This window comes from Cyprinodon tularosa, unplaced genomic scaffold (genome assembly GCF_016077235.1).
Source record: "Cyprinodon tularosa strain WSP-4 unplaced genomic scaffold, ASM1607723v1 ctg144, whole genome shotgun sequence".
NCBI lineage: Eukaryota > Metazoa > Chordata > Actinopteri > Cyprinodontiformes > Cyprinodontidae > Cyprinodon > Cyprinodon tularosa.
The window spans coordinates 572144-591547 of NW_024038265.1; the positions used below are offsets into that span (position 1 = coordinate 572144).

Sequence of the window (19404 nt, forward strand, 5' to 3'; positions counted from 1 at the left end):
TAAATTAGATTCAGCCACATGTTTCTTTAAACCATTTAAAGTCATCTACAGTATAGGCACATGTAGGGTGAAATATTGCCTTTGGAGCTGTTGTGTGTTTACAGAAGGTTTCCTCTGTAAGAGCAGCATGTTTTGTCATTCTTTTAGGAGAGACTGGATTTTGCCATGAAGGAGATCATTTTTGACCTTTTGAGTGTTGGGAAACCTGCCAAAGCCTTCAGTCTGAACCCAGAGGTAAGGAGAGCAGAAACAAGTGTTTATGCATTTGAACTCTAGCACACAGCAGTCCAACAGTGTATCTCCTCTGGCCTCCTAGATGTTATTGAAATAGGTCCAGAACAATATGTTCTCTGTTGGAACCTTGCATCTGACTTCAGACCGTTTTCCTCTCAGAGTTTAGAAAAAGGTTCTTATTAGCTGATTTAGTTGCTATCCTGCCATTTGTTTTAAATGATCGAAGCAGGTTTTACAGAAATAAACAATATATAAAGCTGCATAAAGTAGTATGGTAATTATATGGTAATTATTTCTTTATGTGATGTTTCCTGCAGCGTATGAACATCGGTCTGCGTGCGTTCCTGGTCATAGCAGACGCTCTGCAGCAGAAGGACGGAGAGCCCCCGATGCCAAACACAGGAGCAACTCTGCCCTCTGGGAACTCCTTAAAGAAGAAGAAAACCTACCTCAGCAAAACGCTCACTGAGGAGGAAGCCAAGCTAATAGGTCTGATTCTATCAGCAAGGTTTTACTCCGCTTTAATGAGGGTGTTAACACCATTATGATTTGTCTTTATCTGCTCGCTGCAGGGATGTCTCTGTACTACTCTCAGGTGCGGAAATCTCTGGACAACATCCTCAGACACCTGGACAAGGAGGTTGGTCGTTGCATGATGCTCACCAGTGTCCAGATGCTCAACAAAGAGCCAGAGGACATGATCACGTATGTTTCTGAACTATAACGCTTCAGAATAATCAACCTTTATTTAAGAAGAGTTATTGGTACCTAATGTGTAAATCTATCCTGGTTAGCGGCGAGAGAAAGCCTAAAATCGACCTGTTTAGGACATGCGTGGCGGCCATTCCTCGTATCCTTCCTGACAGCATGTCCAAACCAGAACTCATTGACCTACTTTCTCGGTAACATTTCACCTGCTTCTATTTAAAATAGTTTTATATCTTTGTAAATAATTCTCTAAATACACATTAAAATGTTGTTCTTTTCTTTTGTCTCAGACTTACGGTGCATATGGACGATGAACTGCGTCTCATTTCTCAGAACTCTCTGCAGAGCCTGTTACTGGATTTCTCTGACTGGCGGGAAGATGTTCTGTTTGGTTACACTCATTTCCTTTTACGTGAGGTAAAGCAGAACCTAAATCAACCTACACCTAAAATCTGGCTTATTATGTTAGAAGAAGTTTATTATTTATCATTATTATGTTCCTTACTGGCAACATTTATGACTTCCCAAAGTAAAAATGTGGGGACAGAATCTAAGTTTAAAAATCACTTAAAATCACACATTTAAATCTTTAAAAATCTTAAATCTTTTAAATAAATCTCATTGAAGCAGATTATTATAATATATTCTTTAACTTTTTTTTATTTAGTCACAAGTAGAGGTTTGTTAAGGGGGAACAAAACAGTTTGAATCCTGCAGCAAAGAAGAGCATCACCTGTCAGATACTGTATATCCACTGTTGTTCTAGTAAAACAAATATTTAACATGTTCAACCCTCATAATTATGAACATTTGAGTTTAGTGAACTCATTTACTGGAGCTTTTGCAAAACTTAATTATTTTGCTCTTTAAATGTATTATATGATTATTTCTATCATGCAATTCATTGTTTTATTGTAACAGGTTTTGTGCCATGCCATATTACAAGTATTATGGAGGTCTAAAATGTCCTCTTTCTGTTTGTTAGGTCCAAGACACCCATCAGGGTCTGCAAGATGCATCTGTCAAGCTCCTCCTGCAGCTGCTCACACAGTGGAGGTTAGCTCTGCAGCTTCAGGGGAAGATGCGAGGAGGAGCTGATGTAAGTATCAATAAAAAACAACTGGATGCTTAATTTCCTAAAAGTCAAGGAACTTGTTAATGCAAGTGTGTGTTTTTTTTTCTTTGAAATGTGAGTTTTCTCCATAAAACATGTCATTGTGGTGTTAGGAACAAAGGAGGAGGAGTTCCATTCACATCCATCTACAGTTTCATGTGTAAAGTAGTATAAGACTCTCTCTGATCCTTTCTGCTCCTTCTTTCCTTCAGACCAGCCCCAGACTCCCAGAGCGCAGCCCTCATTGCTCGGTGCTCCATGCGATGGAGGGTCTGGCTCTGCTGCTCCTCTGCTCGTGTCAGATCAGCACGAGGAAGCTCGCTGTTGGCGTTTTAAGAGAAATACGCTGCCTGTTTACAGCTCTGGGACATGCTGAGGTAAAAATAAAATAAAGCTGGAATCTTTAGAGAACAAAGGTTGAGGCTTCTGTTGTTTTTAAATGTTTTATGTATGAAATTTCATAACTACAAAGACTAGTTGTTTATATGTGCAGAATATTATCAAAATCAGTAACTATTTGGGCGACATTTAAATGATCAGTTTTGATATTAGCAAAAATCTCACATGTGATGCTGATTGTATGACTGTCACCTACAGGATGATGACAAACCCATGGTGGAGGTCATGGACCAGCTGAGCCCAGCTGTATTGAACAGCTTTGTTCACGTGGCTCACTCTGACTCGGTGAGTGTTGATTAAAGCTGCCCTTCATGACCCAGGACAACAGTTTCTTAGAATGTGTTCTTTAAATCCCCCCTTTTTTCTTCCAAGTCATTACCGCTCAGTCACCACGTTGACCTCCAGTGGCTCGTGGAGTGGTCGGCTCGGCTGGTGAGCAGTTCCTACGACGTGAAGAGCCCAAGCTATGTCTGGATCTTCGCACAGTGTGTGAAGGACCCGTGGGTGCTCTGTCTGCACATCTTCCTGCGACAGGAGCATCTGCCCAAACACTGCTCCACCGCACTGGGATACGCCTGGCCCTACGTTTTCACACGGCTACAGCTGCTCCTGCCACTAGTTGACCCTAAGTACGACAGCCAATCCATATTACGCTCCATGCCGAAAGCTGAGTAGGATCTACATTTTTCTCTCTTTGTGTTTCTTTCTGCAGCAGTCCGGTTAATGCAAAGAAGACCAGCACGGCAGCCTCCAGCGACAGCTACATTTCATTGTGGCGGAATTACTTAATCTTGTGTCTGGGCGTGGCCAAACCTAGCATTATGTCACCAGGACACCTGAGGGCTTCCACACCTGAGATCACTGCCACCACTCCTGATGGCAGCGTTACTTATGACAACAAGGTGCGTGATTATGCTCCGATGGAAACGTTATTTAGTGGCTCCATGTTAATTCCCCTCTGCCAGTTGTACCTCCATATACCACAGCCTTGCTTTTTTATCCCTTAACTAAGTATTAAATCACTGAATATTGACAGTGGTACTGAACCATCTTTGGTCCAGTTGACGCTTATGAAATATGACAGATTATGAAGCGTCATCCAAAAAATGTAGGGTAGAACAATTAATTGTAAGACATAAAAGCAGACTTTTAAACCAGCTTAGAAACATTTCCTAAAGAGGGTAGGATTGAACAACTGGCTGGTATGTAACTTCAAATAGAAGACAACTTAAGATACGAGAGCTGCAACTAACGTTTATTTTGCAAAGCGATTAATCTGTTGATTATTTTTTCAGTTAATCAATTAATAATTAGATAGCCAAATGTTCCTTTTAGATTTAATATTTTTTATGACAGTAAACCATGTGAACATTTTTTCACTTGAGGAGTTCTGGATAGAGCGTATTGACAGATGGAAAATATTTTTTTTTCTTAAATGCAAAATGTTTATATATTTTTTACAAAATTGATATAATTACTGCTCTAAGTGGGTTGCTCTGTTAGCTAAATGCATGTTTTACAGTCTCTATACTCCATTTAACCATTAATCTATTACTGAATTAGTTGACAATTATTTTAATAATCGATTAATCACGACCAAATGACAAGAACTAATTTTGTTAAGTTAGAAAAACCTTAAACTACTTTTTTATTGAACATTATTGATCTCACATTAGACAAATTCACTCTCTGCATTGAACCCACCCCTTTTGGGGATCAGTGGGCTGCCATCGTGGTCCGCCAGGGGAGCGATTGGGGGTTAAGGGTCTTGCTCAGATACCCAGAGTAGCAGTCTGTGGGATTCGGGCTCGAACTCAGAACCTCAGGATACCAGGCCCTATGCCCTAACCACTGGGCCGCCACTCCCTGGAAGACTGGGCGGGTCACTGAGAAATAAAGACAGCTGATTCAAATTTAACATTCAAATCATACAAACAGAAATCCAGTTTGAAAAGCGTTTTCTAATTATACATTTTAAAATGAATTAGTAATTGTATTTATTGATTTGGAAAGGTATTTATAATAAAATTTAACAATTGTGGTTTTTAAATTTCCATTTTGAAATAGATTTGAACATACATTTTCAAATTCCAGCATCCAATAATGGCTTTATAAATACAATTTACAATTCCCCTTTTATAAGTCAATTCAAAATTTGCAATTAGAAAATGCTTTTCTAGTTTGATTTCAAATTAGTAGATTAAATAATCCTAGACAGATTATCAAAAATGGGCAGAAGACTTAAAATAATCTGAACTAAAATATAAAATGATTTAATTCTACAATCCTTGAAAGTGGTTGTTTTAAGATTATCCATCAATGTATCCATATATAGAAATTCTCTGTGTCTTAAAGATAACGGAATAATATCTGTAGAGATCATAACAAGCATGTTAGACTCCTTTAAAAGTAATAATGTGTTTCAAAATGATGCTACATTTACCCTTACAGCCATATTAGTGGTTATTTATCATTTGATACGTCCATAATAGAAAAAATCCTGAACATGGTTAACATCAACACTGATACTGTAGAAGAAGAGCTTTTTCTGCTTAGTCAGTTTTTCTAAAAATGCTGACTCATCCATATGTGTGTGCGTGTGTTGTTGTTTCAGGTTATAGGAACTCCCTCGGTGGCCTTGTTATTAAAACAACTCGTCCCACTGATGAGAGCCGAGAGTCTGGAGATCACAGAGTCTCTGGTGTTGGGGTTCGGATGCACAAACGCTCTGGTCTTCAGGTATTTGAACAGAAACCAGGAATAATAAACATCTGCAGGACTTGCATCCTACATGTCAGTCTCAGATTGAGAACTTTAAAAATCTTTACATCATTCAGAAAGCTGTGAGTTGAATTAAGGGTGTTTGTAAGAGCACAGAAAACATCTACGTGATGTTGCAGAAGAAGTCTTTTCACCACTTTGTTACGTGACTACAAATATCAATGTTTTCAGTTTGGACTACATGGGTTGGACTAATTATATTGACTCATTTGGAAGAGAAACAATTAGATGTTATTTAAATCCTTTATAAATCTGATAAGTTTGTCAAACCTTTGGATATAGCCTCCTTTACTCTGATACCCTTAAATCAGGACCAACAAACTTCTTTAGGTTCCTCTTTGTAGGTTTATTATTTTTTTATTGAGCAGCAATAAGAAAATTATCAAGTTGTTGATAATTATAATAGAGATATATTTGTATAAAGATACACAAATATATAAATATCTGTTAAACCCATCAACTGATGATGGTAAGAACGTGAGGCAACTGAAAAAATAAATCCTCTAAACCTATGATCGGCAAAGAAAGCATTGATCAGAGAAGCATCTAGAAAACCATTTCATTTCAGGAGGAGCTTTAAAAAGTGAAGCCATTGTTGGAAAAAAGTTATAAAAACTTCTATTTTCCTATTTGGGATAGAAAAAGCTGATGTGAAAAAGCCTTATTCAGGTACAGTAAAAAGGAAACATTTTTATGTTGGTGGCATCATGGAGTGGCGGCTATCGATTTCAGCCGGAAACGTTAAAGGTATAGTGGAGGATGTTCTTTTTCCGGATGGATCATCGAAATAAGTGGTCCTCCTCATGCTGGTGATATGTTTACGTGAAGCGGTCCTTATTTTTATTTACCGGTCTGACATAATGGAAAAAATTGTAAATCTTCTTTTGGAACGTAAGCTTGTATGAACTTTAAAACAGAGCATGCACGAGGAGAAATGGGCTCCTGCATGCTCTCACACAGGTTTAATAGGCGTTCCTTCTCCGAAGCGCCTACAGGGTTGTACATGTGCTTCTTTTTTTTAAGTGGAGAGGGCAGGTCTTTTTACAAGAATTCGCCATAATCCCCCACTACACCTTTAAGGTGTTTAGTGTGAATGGGAAATTGACTGTAGCCGAATACAGAGCAATACTAGAAGAAAACCTGATAAAGATTCATGCAGTTTCATTTTCCTTCCAACATAAACACTACTATTAAAACAGGTCTTTTTAAAGCTTATCCAAGTGTTAAACCTTCACCTTAATCCAAAAAGAGTTTGTTACAATTTTATTTGTAACTGATTGTAAAGGGGATGCTTTATTCTGTTTCACAAAGTTCCACTATTAGTTTCAAATCATGAGAAAAAGAAAACTATAAAATATCTGAAGATTTTTTTGCTTGTTTCAGGACAAAATGTGTAAAAGTTCAGGAGGTGTGGATTCCAGTGGAAAACGAGTTGTCATTGTTGTTCTGACCTTATCACATGAGAACAACTTGATTAGCAGTTTTTATGCTCTCTGCATCCATTACTTACTCCCAGTTGCCTCCACATTGCTGCCATAGCTCAAATAAGTAGCATACCTCTGTGACTTTCAATGAAAAGGAAAAAAGCTTTGCTGCTGTGAAAGAGGAGTTCTTAGAGAGAATGATGTATCACATATTTGTACAGAGTGCAGGCTTCTTATTGGGACAGGGAGGAACCTCATTTATAAAAGATTGTCTATTTTTAACCCAGAGTGTTTGAGAAAATGCCCTCGTTGTGATTTAAGAGATAACATTTGACCCAGGCCGATTTGCCTGCCGTTGCGTTGAGTTTAGCAAAAGAAAAAATACAATGTATCAGATTGAAAATAAATTTTTATCCATAATTAAACTTCCATGAAGTAAATTCCTCTTTCTAATGGCTAAGATTTCATTGTCCTATTTTGTCAGTTTGGTGCTTGATGTTTAATTTTTGCTGTGTCTGATTTACAGGGAGCTGGTTGAAGAGCTGCATCCACTGATGAAGGAAGCTCTGGAGCGTAGACCTGAGGTAACACACTTACAGAAAAACGCTTTATAAAAGGGTTTTTACTGCCTCTAATTACTTATTGCCTGGCTCTCTACAATACTCGCTGGCATCCATATTATAGCAGCGTTAAACTAACGCTCATTTTTTCATTTTCGTTCATTTTTTCGTTCATTTTTTCAGAATAAAAAACGTAGAGAGAGGCGGGATCTCCTCAGACTGCAGCTGCTGAGGATCTTTGAGCTGCTGGCCAGCGCAGGAGTCATCAGTGACAGGTAACTGCCCGCTCTGCCTCAAAACTGCCACTGCTACTCCACCCCACCGAAACCATCATCCTAACTATTCGACATGATGCTGGGGAGATTAACTGGTTTGGCCTAAACAGAGAGGCTGCTCAGCGCATTAAGGGCAGAAAATCTATTTAGCTCAGGCTTTTTAGATATTTTATTAATTGTGCATCATTTTCTTTCTATTTTACTATTTTCTTTATGCATCCATGAGATAAAACCTTAAAGTACATTAAAGGGTAGATAGAATGTTAAACGCCTCTGTAAGTACCTCACTGTTTATTATATTTTTTTAGGGGTTTCCTATAATATTCTTTTATTTGTCTCACTGTAATCTTTTTTTCTCCAAAGCACTAATGGGGCTCTGGAGCGTGATTCCTTGGCACTAGGAGCGCTGTTCCTGGAGTATGTTGATCTAACCCGGATGCTTCTGGAAGCAGAAAATGAGAAAGAGCTGGATGTCCTTAAAGACATCAGAGCTCATTTTAGTGGGATGGTGGCTAATCTCATCCAGTGTATTCCAGGTAACCCTTTCTTAGCCTTGTATTGGTTTCCTCTTAGAGAACAAATGCAGATTTAAATGGTCAGTCTAACTGTCTCATCTCCACAGTCCACCACAGGCGCTTCCTGTTCCCTCAGCAATCACTGAGACATCATCTCTTCATCCTCTTCAGCCAGTGGGCCGGACCCTTCAGCGTAATGTTTACTCCCCTCGATCGTTACAGCGATCGCAATCACCAGATCACTCGCTATCAGTACTGTGCCCTTAAGGTAAAGTATACCCACATCTTTTCTCTTTTCCGTCTACTTGGAGAAAGCCTTAACAGCAACTATGCTTTTATCTTCCAGGCCATGTCAGCAGTTCTCTGTTGCGGTCCAGTTTTTGACAATGTGGGTCTGTCCACTGATGGATATCTCTACAAATGGCTGGACAACATCCTGGCCTGTCACGACCTACGGGTAGACTGCCCTGCTGGCTTTGCTATAAAGTCTCTGTGCTGTTTATTAGGAATTCATTAAAATGACCAAAGCTATGTCTATCTTCAGGTGCACCGTCTGGGGTGTGAAGTGGTCATCCTGCTTTTAGAACTCAACCCAGACCAAGTTAATCTCTTCAACTGGGCTGTGGATCGCTGTTTCACAGGATCGCACCAACTGGCATCTGGCTGCTTCAAGGCCATCGCCACGGTCTGCGGCAACAGGTTGGTAATCGCTCACGTTGCCCCCAAACATCCACCAAAAAGGAGGTTATTAAAGCTAAGCTTAATTTCCCAATACCGGTTCTCTTTAATTTCCCACATTTTACAAGCTTTTCTGTAAATTTTTAAATATATATATATGTATTTATAGACTTTAGTACCTGTCTGCTAACGGTCTCTTTTCTTTTGACCAGGAATTATCCATTTGACCTGGTGACTTTGCTCAATCTTGTGCTGTTTAAGGCCTCAGACAGCAACAGGGAAATATATGAAATCTCCATGCAGCTCATGCAGGTAAGGAGGGCTCGGTTTCATTAACATTCAAAGACATGGGAGAAAAAAGGTTATGCTTGAAGTTGAGACTTGACGGGAAATGTTAATTGATTCATGTGCAGGTGCTGGAGTCCCGACTTTCCGCATACTCTAAGAGGATGGTGGAGCAGAAGTCCGGTAATATTTTGTATGGAACGCACGGCCCCCTACCTCCGCTGTACAGTGTCAACCTGTCTCAGCTCTCCATCCAACTTGCCAGCATGTACCCAGAGCTCACACTACCTCTGTTCTCAGGTAACGGTCTCACTTTTGGCATGAATACTGCTCACAAGGTGCAGTGAATGAAAATGCAGACTAATAAAAAGGGGTTTGTCAAAAAAAATGTAGGCAATGAGGCAAAAGTTTTAGTATAAAAGATATTTTGTTGAAATGGATACATCCCAAATACGGATGCAGGTATAAAATGACCCTTTATGGTCAGCTCGGGTGTAAAATTTCAACAGTAGAGCCAGTGGATAACAAACAGCAGAGCAATAAATAATAAAAAATCTTTGTTTAAGATTATTTACCTTTAATCTGAGTTGGTAAATAAGATGATTGCCAGTGGAATAGATAGGAATGGAGTATATTTCCTCTTAAAATAAGATAATAGATACGTATGCACTTGAAATGAGACAATGCAATTGGTTTTTATTTCTTATTTTAAAGGTAAATTGTATTTTTTCCATTGGCAAAGTGTCTCACTTACCTACTCATTTCAAGAAAAGATTCCCTTATTTGTTTGATAAGTTTGGAATAATGAGCAGATTTTCATTCAGTCTGTGGGTGTTTGGATCTAGTCTTCAGTTTCTACTAAGTGCTTAAACTGAGTAAAACAAAAATTAAAATCACATTATCCGGAACACAGACAGACACTGTGTGCCTGTACACTCTCCTAAAAACATGACCTCCTTGGCAGAGGTGGTCACAAACATCTGTGGTTTCCTATATGGTCTGGCTGCTGACTCCCCTAGTAGTGGCTGTGTAGTGTTCCCATCACTCAGCTTTGAGTTGGTCCTTCATCTAGTCAACAATACAGTTTTTCCATATTCCAACAGATGGACTTTATACATTCCTAATTAAAGTCACTTTTTTTGTTCTATATTTTCCACCTGTTCTCAACTTAAGGATATATTTATCTTTTTTATTCAGTTGCTTTAAAGGGCATTGATGGCAGGGAGTCCTAATTCTGTCCAGGTTTACTATTAAAGACCTTCAGTTTATATATTTGTTGCTACAAACCTGATAAACAAAAAGAAAAATAATCTGCTCCCACAGCTGAAAAGAATTAAATAATATTGAATTAAATAATATTGAAAAAACATCTCCGCTATCATCTTTACCTCCACCACAGGAAATAGTACCTTTAATAAGCTTTGGTTTAGAAAAGCGTTTTAAATGTAGGTTGTATATGTACAGAGGTTTTAAATTCTGCAGAAATCATTTTTTATGAGCTAATGTTTCTTCCTACAGAGGTGAGCCAACGTTTCCCCACTACACATCCTAATGGCAGGCAGATCATGCTGTCCTACCTGCTGCCATGGCTTAGTAACATTGAGCTGGTGGACACGGGGCTTCTGCCCCCAGCTTCAAGTCCTTGCACACCTGAGGAAGATTCACGGAGTCAGACTCAGGGCATGACCCCCAGTCTAAGGGGAAACGGCTGGGGATCGTTGCAGGCAACCTCGCTCGTGCTCAACAACCTCATGTTCATGACCGCTAAGGTAGGGAGATTGTTTGTTGTGTGTAAAATGTTTTTCGATTTACTAAAAGTAATTTTCCTAAGCATAAGTGAGATTTCTGCTTTTACATGATCAGTATGGAGACGAGGTTCCTGGACCTGAGATAGAGAATGCCTGGAATGCTCTTGTTTCCAACGAAAGGTGGAGCAACAACCTGAGAATCACCCTGCAGTTCCTTATCAGTCTGTGTGGCGTCAGCAGCGATACGACGTTACTACCTTATGTAAGAAAAGTTTAACAAACACAGATATCCTATCTTTCTGTTTTCCCTCCTCCCTTATGTCCTTCCTTCTATTAATCCTTCCTTGCTCTTTAAATTGTTCTCCTTTCCTCCAAGTGTCCTTCTCTGTGTCCTTTCCTTTCTATTCTTTTTCTTCTCTTTCCCTCTTTCCTTTTTTCTTTCTATATTTTTTCCTTCCTTCCTTCCTTCCTTCCTTCCTTCCTTCCTTCCTTCCTTCCTTCCTTCCTTCCTTCCTTCCTTCCTTCCTTCCTTCCTTCCTTCCTTCCTTCCTTCCTTCCTTCCTCCCTCCCTCCCTTCCTTCCTTCCTTCCTTCCTTCCTCCCTTCCTTCCTTCCTTCCTTCCTTCCTTCCTCTCTCTAGTCATGTCCTTATTTATTTCCTTTTCTCCTTTTTTGTCTTTGTTTCCATCTAATATTTTTTCCATATGCCTTTTATTTTTTATTCCTCCTAACCCTCATTATATTCCTTCCTTGTATGTTTATAATTTAAGATAAACATAACAGAATGATTATTGTGGAAACCAGTGTTAAAAGAGTTGGAAGTTTTACACTTCAAATGTATACAAACCCTGAATGGAAGGAGTTAAACGAGCTCCCCAACGAATGTGTTTCAGATTAAAAAGGTGGTGATCTACTTGTGTCGAAACAACACCATTCAGACTATGGAAGAGCTTCTGTTTGAGCTGCAGCAGACTGATCCCGTCAATCCTGTTGTTCTGCACTGTGACAACCCCCCATTCTATCGCTTTGCTGCCAGCAGCAAAGCCTCAACCTCACAGACAGGTGAGCTGATGCATTTCAGCAGTATTGTATGATTGTGTGCACTTTTCTCATTTCTAAGACATACGCTTTGCTTGCAGGCACCACTTCCAGCAGCAACACTGTGGTGGCCGGTCTGGAGAACCTACCAGACACAGATGAAAATAAGCTGGTCAGAGAGAATGAGGAGCGGTCAGTTCATTTTTACATATAATTAGAATCTAGAGAAGAGGTTTTATCACACATTTCTAAACGACAGGAGATTCTGATAATCTAAAAAATGATTTCTGCCTTTTATTGATCCACATTCAGCAGGGCGAGGGCTCACAACAGGCTGGAGTCCCGCTATAGCAACAGCTCTGGAGGCTCCTACGAGGATGAAAAGAGTGAGTTATCTCATGAGAATGATTGAAGAATAATCTAAACTCCAGCCTGTGTCTGCTTTAAAAAACAGGGTATCGTGTGAAAGGAGTCTAAATTGATAAGAGTTTTTCTTTTACTAATTTTCACTATTTAGATCAAAGATATCAAGTGATTATATTCCAGCCAGTCAGTGACCAATCAGTCTGTTGAAGCTTAAATCTTCTGATTCAGCTTTGATTACTCTGATTTCTTGTTGCTGCTTGTTCAGCTCAGCATGAGGAGCAAAAAAAAGATAATCAGACGAGCCGCTGTAACAAGCTTCATACTACAATGTTTTCAAAGCACGTCTTTGCAGAATCACAGTTCTAGAGCTTGAACTCTGGTGGTTCATGAAAAAACTGGTTCCTACTGTAGTTGTAATAAAACATGTTTGATTTGTAACTGAATAAAATCTGTTCTTTGGTTTTAATCTAATACATGGTTCCTATATTTCTTTGTACTGCAGTGCAGAAAATCTTAAATATGAAACAGGAGTAGCAGCTGTTGCTGGATAAAACACTGTAACAGAGCAGTTTCCTGTTAGCCTTGAAAAAAGAAAGCTGAGTTGACTGTTGTGTTTTTCCTGCAGCTGATCCTCTGCCGCCGTACGCTGGATGGCTGCTCGGTGTTTTAGAGACCAACCGTCCTCAGCCGTTACCGATGCCTGTTAATGGAGGCTGCTGGGCCCCTCTGGTCGACTACCTTCCAGAGACCATCACTCCCAGAGGGCCTCTGCATAGGTAGGAATCCTTTACCCTGAAATACAGAGAAGTGTTAGAAAGACACCAGCTGTAGTGTTGCAGGATGATTATTACAGCTCTGAAGAGATTGCCTTTTAGGCCTCAACTAGCTCCTCCTTCACCTGGAGTTTATATTGTTCATATTTACATGATATGTTTCCTGTTTATCCTAACAGCTGATGTTAAGTTAAACCTTTTGATGTAACACAACAAAGAGATGTGGAGCCTTAAGGAGCAGTTTGCATATCTTAGGAATTTCTGCTTAGTTCATTTTCATTGGAAAGCTAAATGATTTCCAGCATGGATAAAGACTTAATGAGTTTTCACTGAGTGACAAATGAAGCAGTTTACAGTTACTTCCTTGTTTAAACTGCTGGCACTCATCTCTTTGACTGTAATAACACAGTAATGGCTATGTGGATATCTTCAGTGTCTGTGCAGTTTTGATTCAACCAATCATTGAGGGCTATAGAAAAAGACCTCACAATATTAACTCGTTCCTCTATCATCCCTATATTTTACTGGAATAAATGCTCTAGAAACTATGAAAGTGGGTTAAAAAATTGACGTGTTTAATTGCTTTTGGAAAAGAAAACAAAAAACTGGATGTACGGTCAAATGATTTCTGGGGTTTCTATCTCCACTATCCTGCAACCTCCAGATACCTCTCTGCTTGAACACACCTCAATCAAAATTCTAAATCACCTCCTAACCTCATTATATGGGAGAAAATATGCATCTTAAACCATGAGAACAGTAGTTCTCCAGTAAAACCTTTACATCAGCGCCTATTGATTAATTATTGGAAAGGTCCAGTCATAGTCTGTGATTAAATACAACATTTCCTTACTGTGTAAAAAGTCCAGTTCTGAGCGTTTAATTTGCAGAACCTGTTCACTGATGTTGTTTTCATGACTTTTGTCTTGATGTTTAGGTGTAATATTGCCGTGATCTTTATGACTGAAATGGTGGTGGACCACAGCGTGAGAGAAGACTGGGCTTTACACCTGCCTCTCTTACTACATGCCCTCCTCTTAGGTGGGTATTAACAAACACATTTTGCATCTGCTACATGTTTTATGCTGAACAACTATAAATCCGAAGTTAAGGTGGAATTAGGTAAAGGATCATCTAAACAAGTAAGAAAACAGTTTTGTTCATCACCATTAGTGTTTACAAGCTACTAAAGTCGTAGCAGTACGTTTGTTTTCGTCTTCATAGAGGGTATCATTCTGATTTTACAGAAACTGTTCTGTGATATCAAGACGTGCATATTCTCCATTAACAGGAAGAAAAACACACTGTCAGCTGTGCAGAGATGCTGTTAGACACATTGTGCATATTTAGGTTTAGCTTGTGCTTTGCTACTCTCCAAAGAAGTTAATCTAAGGCTATATTCTTCACTTCCTGCAGAACTGCCATCTCAGCATTGTAAAAACAATAGATTAGGACTGTCATTGTGGATGCGTGTTGCTATAGCAAACATGCAGAAAACATCTCCTTCGTGTGTTTTTGAGAAGCAGTATATTTGTTTTTATAAAAAGCTTATTTGTCTTGGCAGGTCTTGACCACTACAGACCAGAGGTCTATGAACACAGCAAACGCCTCCTTCTTCACCTCCTTATTGCTCTCTCCTGTAACAACAACTTCCAGGTCAGAACACATTGATATGTTAAAAACCCCTGTTTTCTAGCTTGCTAACAAGACTGTTAACTGTTTATGTCTTTGTTTGCAGGTAATAGCATCAGTGCTGATGCTGACAAGGGAAATCACAGACAATAAGACTCTTACCATAAAGTCTAGCTACCACTCAGAGTATCAGCAGTCACGTAAGTAATTTACAGTTTGTTTGTTTTTTATTCAGGAGAATATTACTGATAGTTTATGCTTTTGTTTGTAGAAGCACCTGACTTCCTGCGTGAGTGGCAGACGTCTCCCGTGGTGGACTCCGGACTCAGCTCTACCTCCAACTCCTCTTCTGCCAGTCTGGGCGGTGGAAGCACCGGAGGCAGCGTTGGAAATTTGCCACTCGTAACCCCCAATGACCTGGAAGACCTTGAAGATGCCCCCAATGAGACGGACGAGAAGACAAACAAGCTCATCGAGTTCCTCTCCACCAGGTAATGCCACAGAGACCCTTAGCTGGTGGGTTTTTTAGGCGACGTGGGGGAAAACATCCTTTGCTCTGTGTGTGCATATTTAAGTGCTGGTGTAATTTGTGCGTGGTGCTACTGGTGGTGGGTATACAGTGCCTGGAGTACTGTGTTGTTCTTGCTCAGAGCTTTCGGGCCGTTGTGGGCGCATGAGGACATCACTCCTAAGAACCCCAACTCAAAGAGCACGGAGCAACTTTCCAATTTCCTACGACATGTAGTCTCTGTCTTCAAGGAGTCCAAATCTGGTGAGAAAACACTCAAGTTGCCATTTACTAATATTTAGATAATGAGCTTTAATAATATAGATATTTCTATGTAAATATAAACATCTGTATTTGAAGCATCTATATTTAAATGTTTCAAATTATCTTTCAGATTTCAATATCAAACTATTAAAAACATTTTCTACATGACGATTAATTTAAAAATGTCTGTTCAGACCCGCCTGTTTCTGTGTGAAAAAGGATCTGCCCCTAAACATAACAATTGGTTATGCCCCCAATGGTACTCGGCTTTTAATTCAGTAATCCCACAGATTCAATATGCAAATTCCCTCACAAGTAACTTTTACGTTTGCAGAGATTTATCATGTTTGTATGTGACTTCCCGCAAATGTAGTGATTCAAACAAACAGTTGTTTTTGCTGTTTGATTGTTGTTGCCTCCTGTCAGTCCCAGTCTAAATAGGCAAAAATGTAAAAAAGTAGATTAATTCAAGTCAAGTAACCCCAGACAAAGCTTAATACTTTTAACAAAAAATGTTGATTCTTTACCTTTGCCAGAGTCACGCCTTAAATGGATTCATTGGTTCAATTGATCACTGAAACAGTCGTCACCTGATTCAGAAACCGATTAATCATTGAATGAAGTATTCAAACTCTTAAGAAAGAGCATTTGCTGAAAGAACAAAAAAATTAAATAAGTTTTGATTTATTCAAGGGTAGATTTAGGGTTGATAAAGCTTCTTTGCTCTTTACGGATCTCCTCAGGTGGCATTGTCTGATAATCTCCTATATAACACATTTGCTGCCAAAATATTATCCAATAAATAGAAAAATAATCAACAAATCAAAATAATTGTTAGTTGTAGCCATACAGCTGTCATTAAGCCCTCTAGGTTATCAGTCTTCTACATCACTGTGGGGAAAATATGGGTAATTTTTTCCATAATTGTTTTTAAACAGCCATGTTTAAACAGTTTGTTTATAGTCATGCCAAATGAAATCCATATATTTACATTTTTTACAATCTGAAACATTTAAGCATTAACAAAAAACAGCATGGAATGAGGTGAATATTTTCTATAGCTCCATATAAAGGATATAGATTATAAATGCGTTATTTTGATCAGTGCTTCCATCCTGTATCCAGACTTCCACCTGGAGCAGCAGCTGAGTGATGTGGCGTTACAGACGGCTCTGTGCAGCTCGTCGCGTCACTACGCCGGCCGCTCCTTCCAGATCTTTAGGGCCCTCAAACAGCCAATCAATAACCACGCCGTCTCCGACCTGGTTTCACGTCTCGTGGAGGTGGTGGGAGAGCATGGTGACGAGGTTCAGGTGAGAGAATTTCAGGCTCGTTGCATGAGGCCAGTTTGAGACAAGGCTGAGTTATTTCTCTAACGGCTGTATGTGTTTCAGGGCTATGTGATGGAGGTCCTGTTGACTCTGGAGGCTGTGGTGGTGAACCTGGCAGAATGTCTGAAGAATAGTGACTTTATGGCAGCTCTCACACGGTGGGAACTTAGAGGGATATAATAATAAATTTTCTTTTTTTTTGTTTGACTGTTTGTCACTGTACAAAATCTGTTGCTCATTAATGGTTTAGCTGCACCTCAGGGTTAAAGTCAGGCTTCGAATCTCATACAGAATAAAATACTTTTTTTTTTTATTCAGCATTAAACATTTTGTACTTATTTGTTTCTATTTTTCTATTTTATTATGTATTTGAACATCAAAAAGTGGCTAATTAAGAAATGATGTTAGATTTGTAAGGATAATGAGGTTCCTGATTGTTGGATAAATCATAAAACAATAAAAATGATCAATGTTGTTGACCTGAGACTGGTAAAGGTTCACCCTCCAGCATTACGATGACAGTGTTTACCCTCTAAACGTTTTTGTCCGATCTGAATAAACTCTAAATTTTAGCCAAATTAAAAGTAAGTGCATCACACTTTTTTAGAATTTTGTTTTATAACCACATTTTTTAAAGTATTTTATTCGATTTTAAAATCAACCCAACAAGATGAGTCAATGTTTCTTGTTATAAAGTGTGAAAACATTATATCGCTACGAGGTGCTTCCACCTCCTTCTTTATTTGTTTACATTTACATGAGGGATGATAAATAATGATTTATTGAATATTAGACAGTTTTGGTGCTAAACTGTCTTTGGTGGTGTTTTATTTCTAGGACGTCCTCTCCAGACTTTGTGACTAGTGACAAGCTGATGAACAGGAAGAGCACGGGTCAGCTTAACTTCCCTGGGCCTGGGTTTGCCGGGCTCTCGTCGCAGCGCCACCAACGCTCCTATTCTGTCCCCAAGAAATTCGGCGAGTGTGGTAACCCGTCAACTGATCCCCCCCGCAGTGCGACTTTGGATCGTATACAGGCAAGAAATACCGCCTTCTGATCTGTCTTTGATATTTAGGAAAATATTTAAGTTATATTGTATTTCTAACTGTGGAGTGCATTTTTATTTATAGGCTTGCAACAGTCATGGTCTGTTGTCCAGAGTAGCGAGAACCCTGGGGTCTTGCACATCTTCGACCAATCGCATTGATCCTAGCGCCTTATCGGATCCTTCGCACGTCTCCCATCCCTCATCCATCCTGGCTACCGTCTTCTGGGTGGCCGTGTCCCTCATGGAGTCTGACTTTGAGTTTGAATACCAGATGTCTCTCCGACTTGTTCACAAGCTGCTGTCTAAGGTAGATAAAACTGAGTTGTCCTTCATCATCCTTCCAGTGGGAACCAAATTTTGCATAATACATGTTTATAAAAAGCGTGACAGGATTAGCAGTGTTATTGCTTGTTTTTTTAACTGAGCATCCATCCATCTGCTCCTTTGCAGGTGCCCCTAGACAGGGCAGAAAACCGGGAGCGGCTGGAGAAGCTGCAGGCTCAGTTGAGATGGAGTGGATTTTCTGGGATTCAGCAGCTGTTGTTGAAAGGTTTTACCTCCCAGACTACGTTTGACCTGACTTTACAGCTGTTCTGCCAACTTACACCGGTCTCAAGAGTTCCTGTTGTTGATAGCTCGCAGTCTATAGGTGTGTTGCTTTCATTTGGCTTATGTTGTTCTCTGAGCAGGCATTTAATATGTACAATATGTAGAATACTTTTTTTTATTACATTTAATGTCTTGCAATTAATCAGACTAAATTAGGACATTAGGTTTTTAATTAATTTTTGATTCATTTCTAAATGACAGAAGAATGCAGGCGATACCCAACTACTTTCATATTGCATCCGTCATTTTACAGCTGAAAGCCTTCTTCCTTTTCCTCTCAATGGTCATTATGGCCACAACACATTAAACAAGGTTTAGTTTTATTCCTTTAAAAAGTTATGATCTTTGTACAAATCTTTTCCTCTCTAAAATGCTTGTCTGCTAATTTCCATAAATTCCATCTTTTTTACAAAAATTTTTTTTTTTTCAGCTTCACACCATCGGCTTTTGGTCCACATTTTGTATCAAAAAATTTCTGCATCTTCTATGTTTGATAGTTCATTACTCCCGTTGTCTTTCTACCACCTCTTAACCTAGTATACAAGGACATATGAGCAGGGTTAAGAGTCTTCAAAGTTTTTCAGTCCAGGACCCAAAGAAATTATAGAGCATGAATACCTGGGTGCTTGAGATGATAATAATGATTCAATCTGTTAAGCTCAGAGTTTTAGACCTGATCTCTGTCAAAAATATAACAGAATTAATCCCTAGACAGTTCAGCGTATGCTAGTGTTTTACAGTAGGAGATTATGGGACGTCAGGCATAGGGGTGTAAATCACATCCATCATGGCGATTCGATTCAGTATTGATTTCCTGGCCCAATGATTCGATTATTTTCGATACTCAAGAATACACCACGATATGATTCAATTAAATTTTTTTTTTTTACACCTTACAGGCTAGACAATGTTTCAAATTTGAAATAAATCAATGAAAGCTGTAATATTGTTATGTTTTTTTTTTTTTGGGAAACAGCAAATAACAGAAGTAGAAAAGTTGTACTACACCTATACCTATTAAAACCTAATTCACTGAAAAATAATAATACCCTTGCGTTATAGATTCTGAAAAGCCTTTCATCAAAAAATACTGCACAAAATCAGTGCAATCAGTG

At 39.1% G+C, this 19404-nt stretch overlaps 1 protein-coding gene across 12 annotated transcripts in view; it reads left to right on the top strand.

Moving 5' to 3' along the window:
* The window catches only part of fryb (furry homolog b (Drosophila)), an 84209-nt gene that overhangs the window by 53445 nt on the left and 11360 nt on the right, over positions 1-19404 (top strand). For 6 of the 12 annotated variants that reach the window (XM_038278768.1, XM_038278761.1, XM_038278757.1 and 3 more), the window contains exons 14-48: positions 148-234; positions 552-723; positions 807-939; positions 1029-1136; positions 1233-1359; positions 1928-2041; positions 2269-2433; positions 2654-2740; positions 2828-3084; positions 3168-3357; positions 5070-5194; positions 7187-7244; positions 7404-7495; positions 7859-8031; positions 8118-8278; positions 8357-8467; positions 8555-8709; positions 8901-9000; positions 9102-9273; positions 10492-10742; positions 10837-10983; positions 11614-11782; positions 11860-11950; positions 12071-12144; positions 12750-12900; positions 13835-13938; positions 14462-14553; positions 14636-14729; positions 14801-15020; positions 15150-15301; positions 16427-16614; positions 16696-16790; positions 17470-17668; positions 17763-17987; positions 18131-18329. In XM_038278768.1, the coding sequence (XP_038134696.1) occupies positions 148-234; positions 552-723; positions 807-939; positions 1029-1136; positions 1233-1359; positions 1928-2041; positions 2269-2433; positions 2654-2740; positions 2828-3084; positions 3168-3357; positions 5070-5194; positions 7187-7244; positions 7404-7495; positions 7859-8031; positions 8118-8278; positions 8357-8467; positions 8555-8709; positions 8901-9000; positions 9102-9273; positions 10492-10742; positions 10837-10983; positions 11614-11782; positions 11860-11950; positions 12071-12144; positions 12750-12900; positions 13835-13938; positions 14462-14553; positions 14636-14729; positions 14801-15020; positions 15150-15301; positions 16427-16614; positions 16696-16790; positions 17470-17668; positions 17763-17987; positions 18131-18329 (5038 nt within the window). The remainder of the gene's footprint in view (positions 1-147; positions 235-551; positions 724-806; positions 940-1028; positions 1137-1232; positions 1360-1927; positions 2042-2268; positions 2434-2653; positions 2741-2827; positions 3085-3167; positions 3358-5069; positions 5195-7186; positions 7245-7403; positions 7496-7858; positions 8032-8117; positions 8279-8356; positions 8468-8554; positions 8710-8900; positions 9001-9101; positions 9274-10491; positions 10743-10836; positions 10984-11613; positions 11783-11859; positions 11951-12070; positions 12145-12749; positions 12901-13834; positions 13939-14461; positions 14554-14635; positions 14730-14800; positions 15021-15149; positions 15302-16426; positions 16615-16695; positions 16791-17469; positions 17669-17762; positions 17988-18130; positions 18330-19404) is intronic. The other 6 variants (XM_038278765.1, XM_038278763.1, XM_038278769.1 and 3 more) reach the window with 4 other exon arrangements.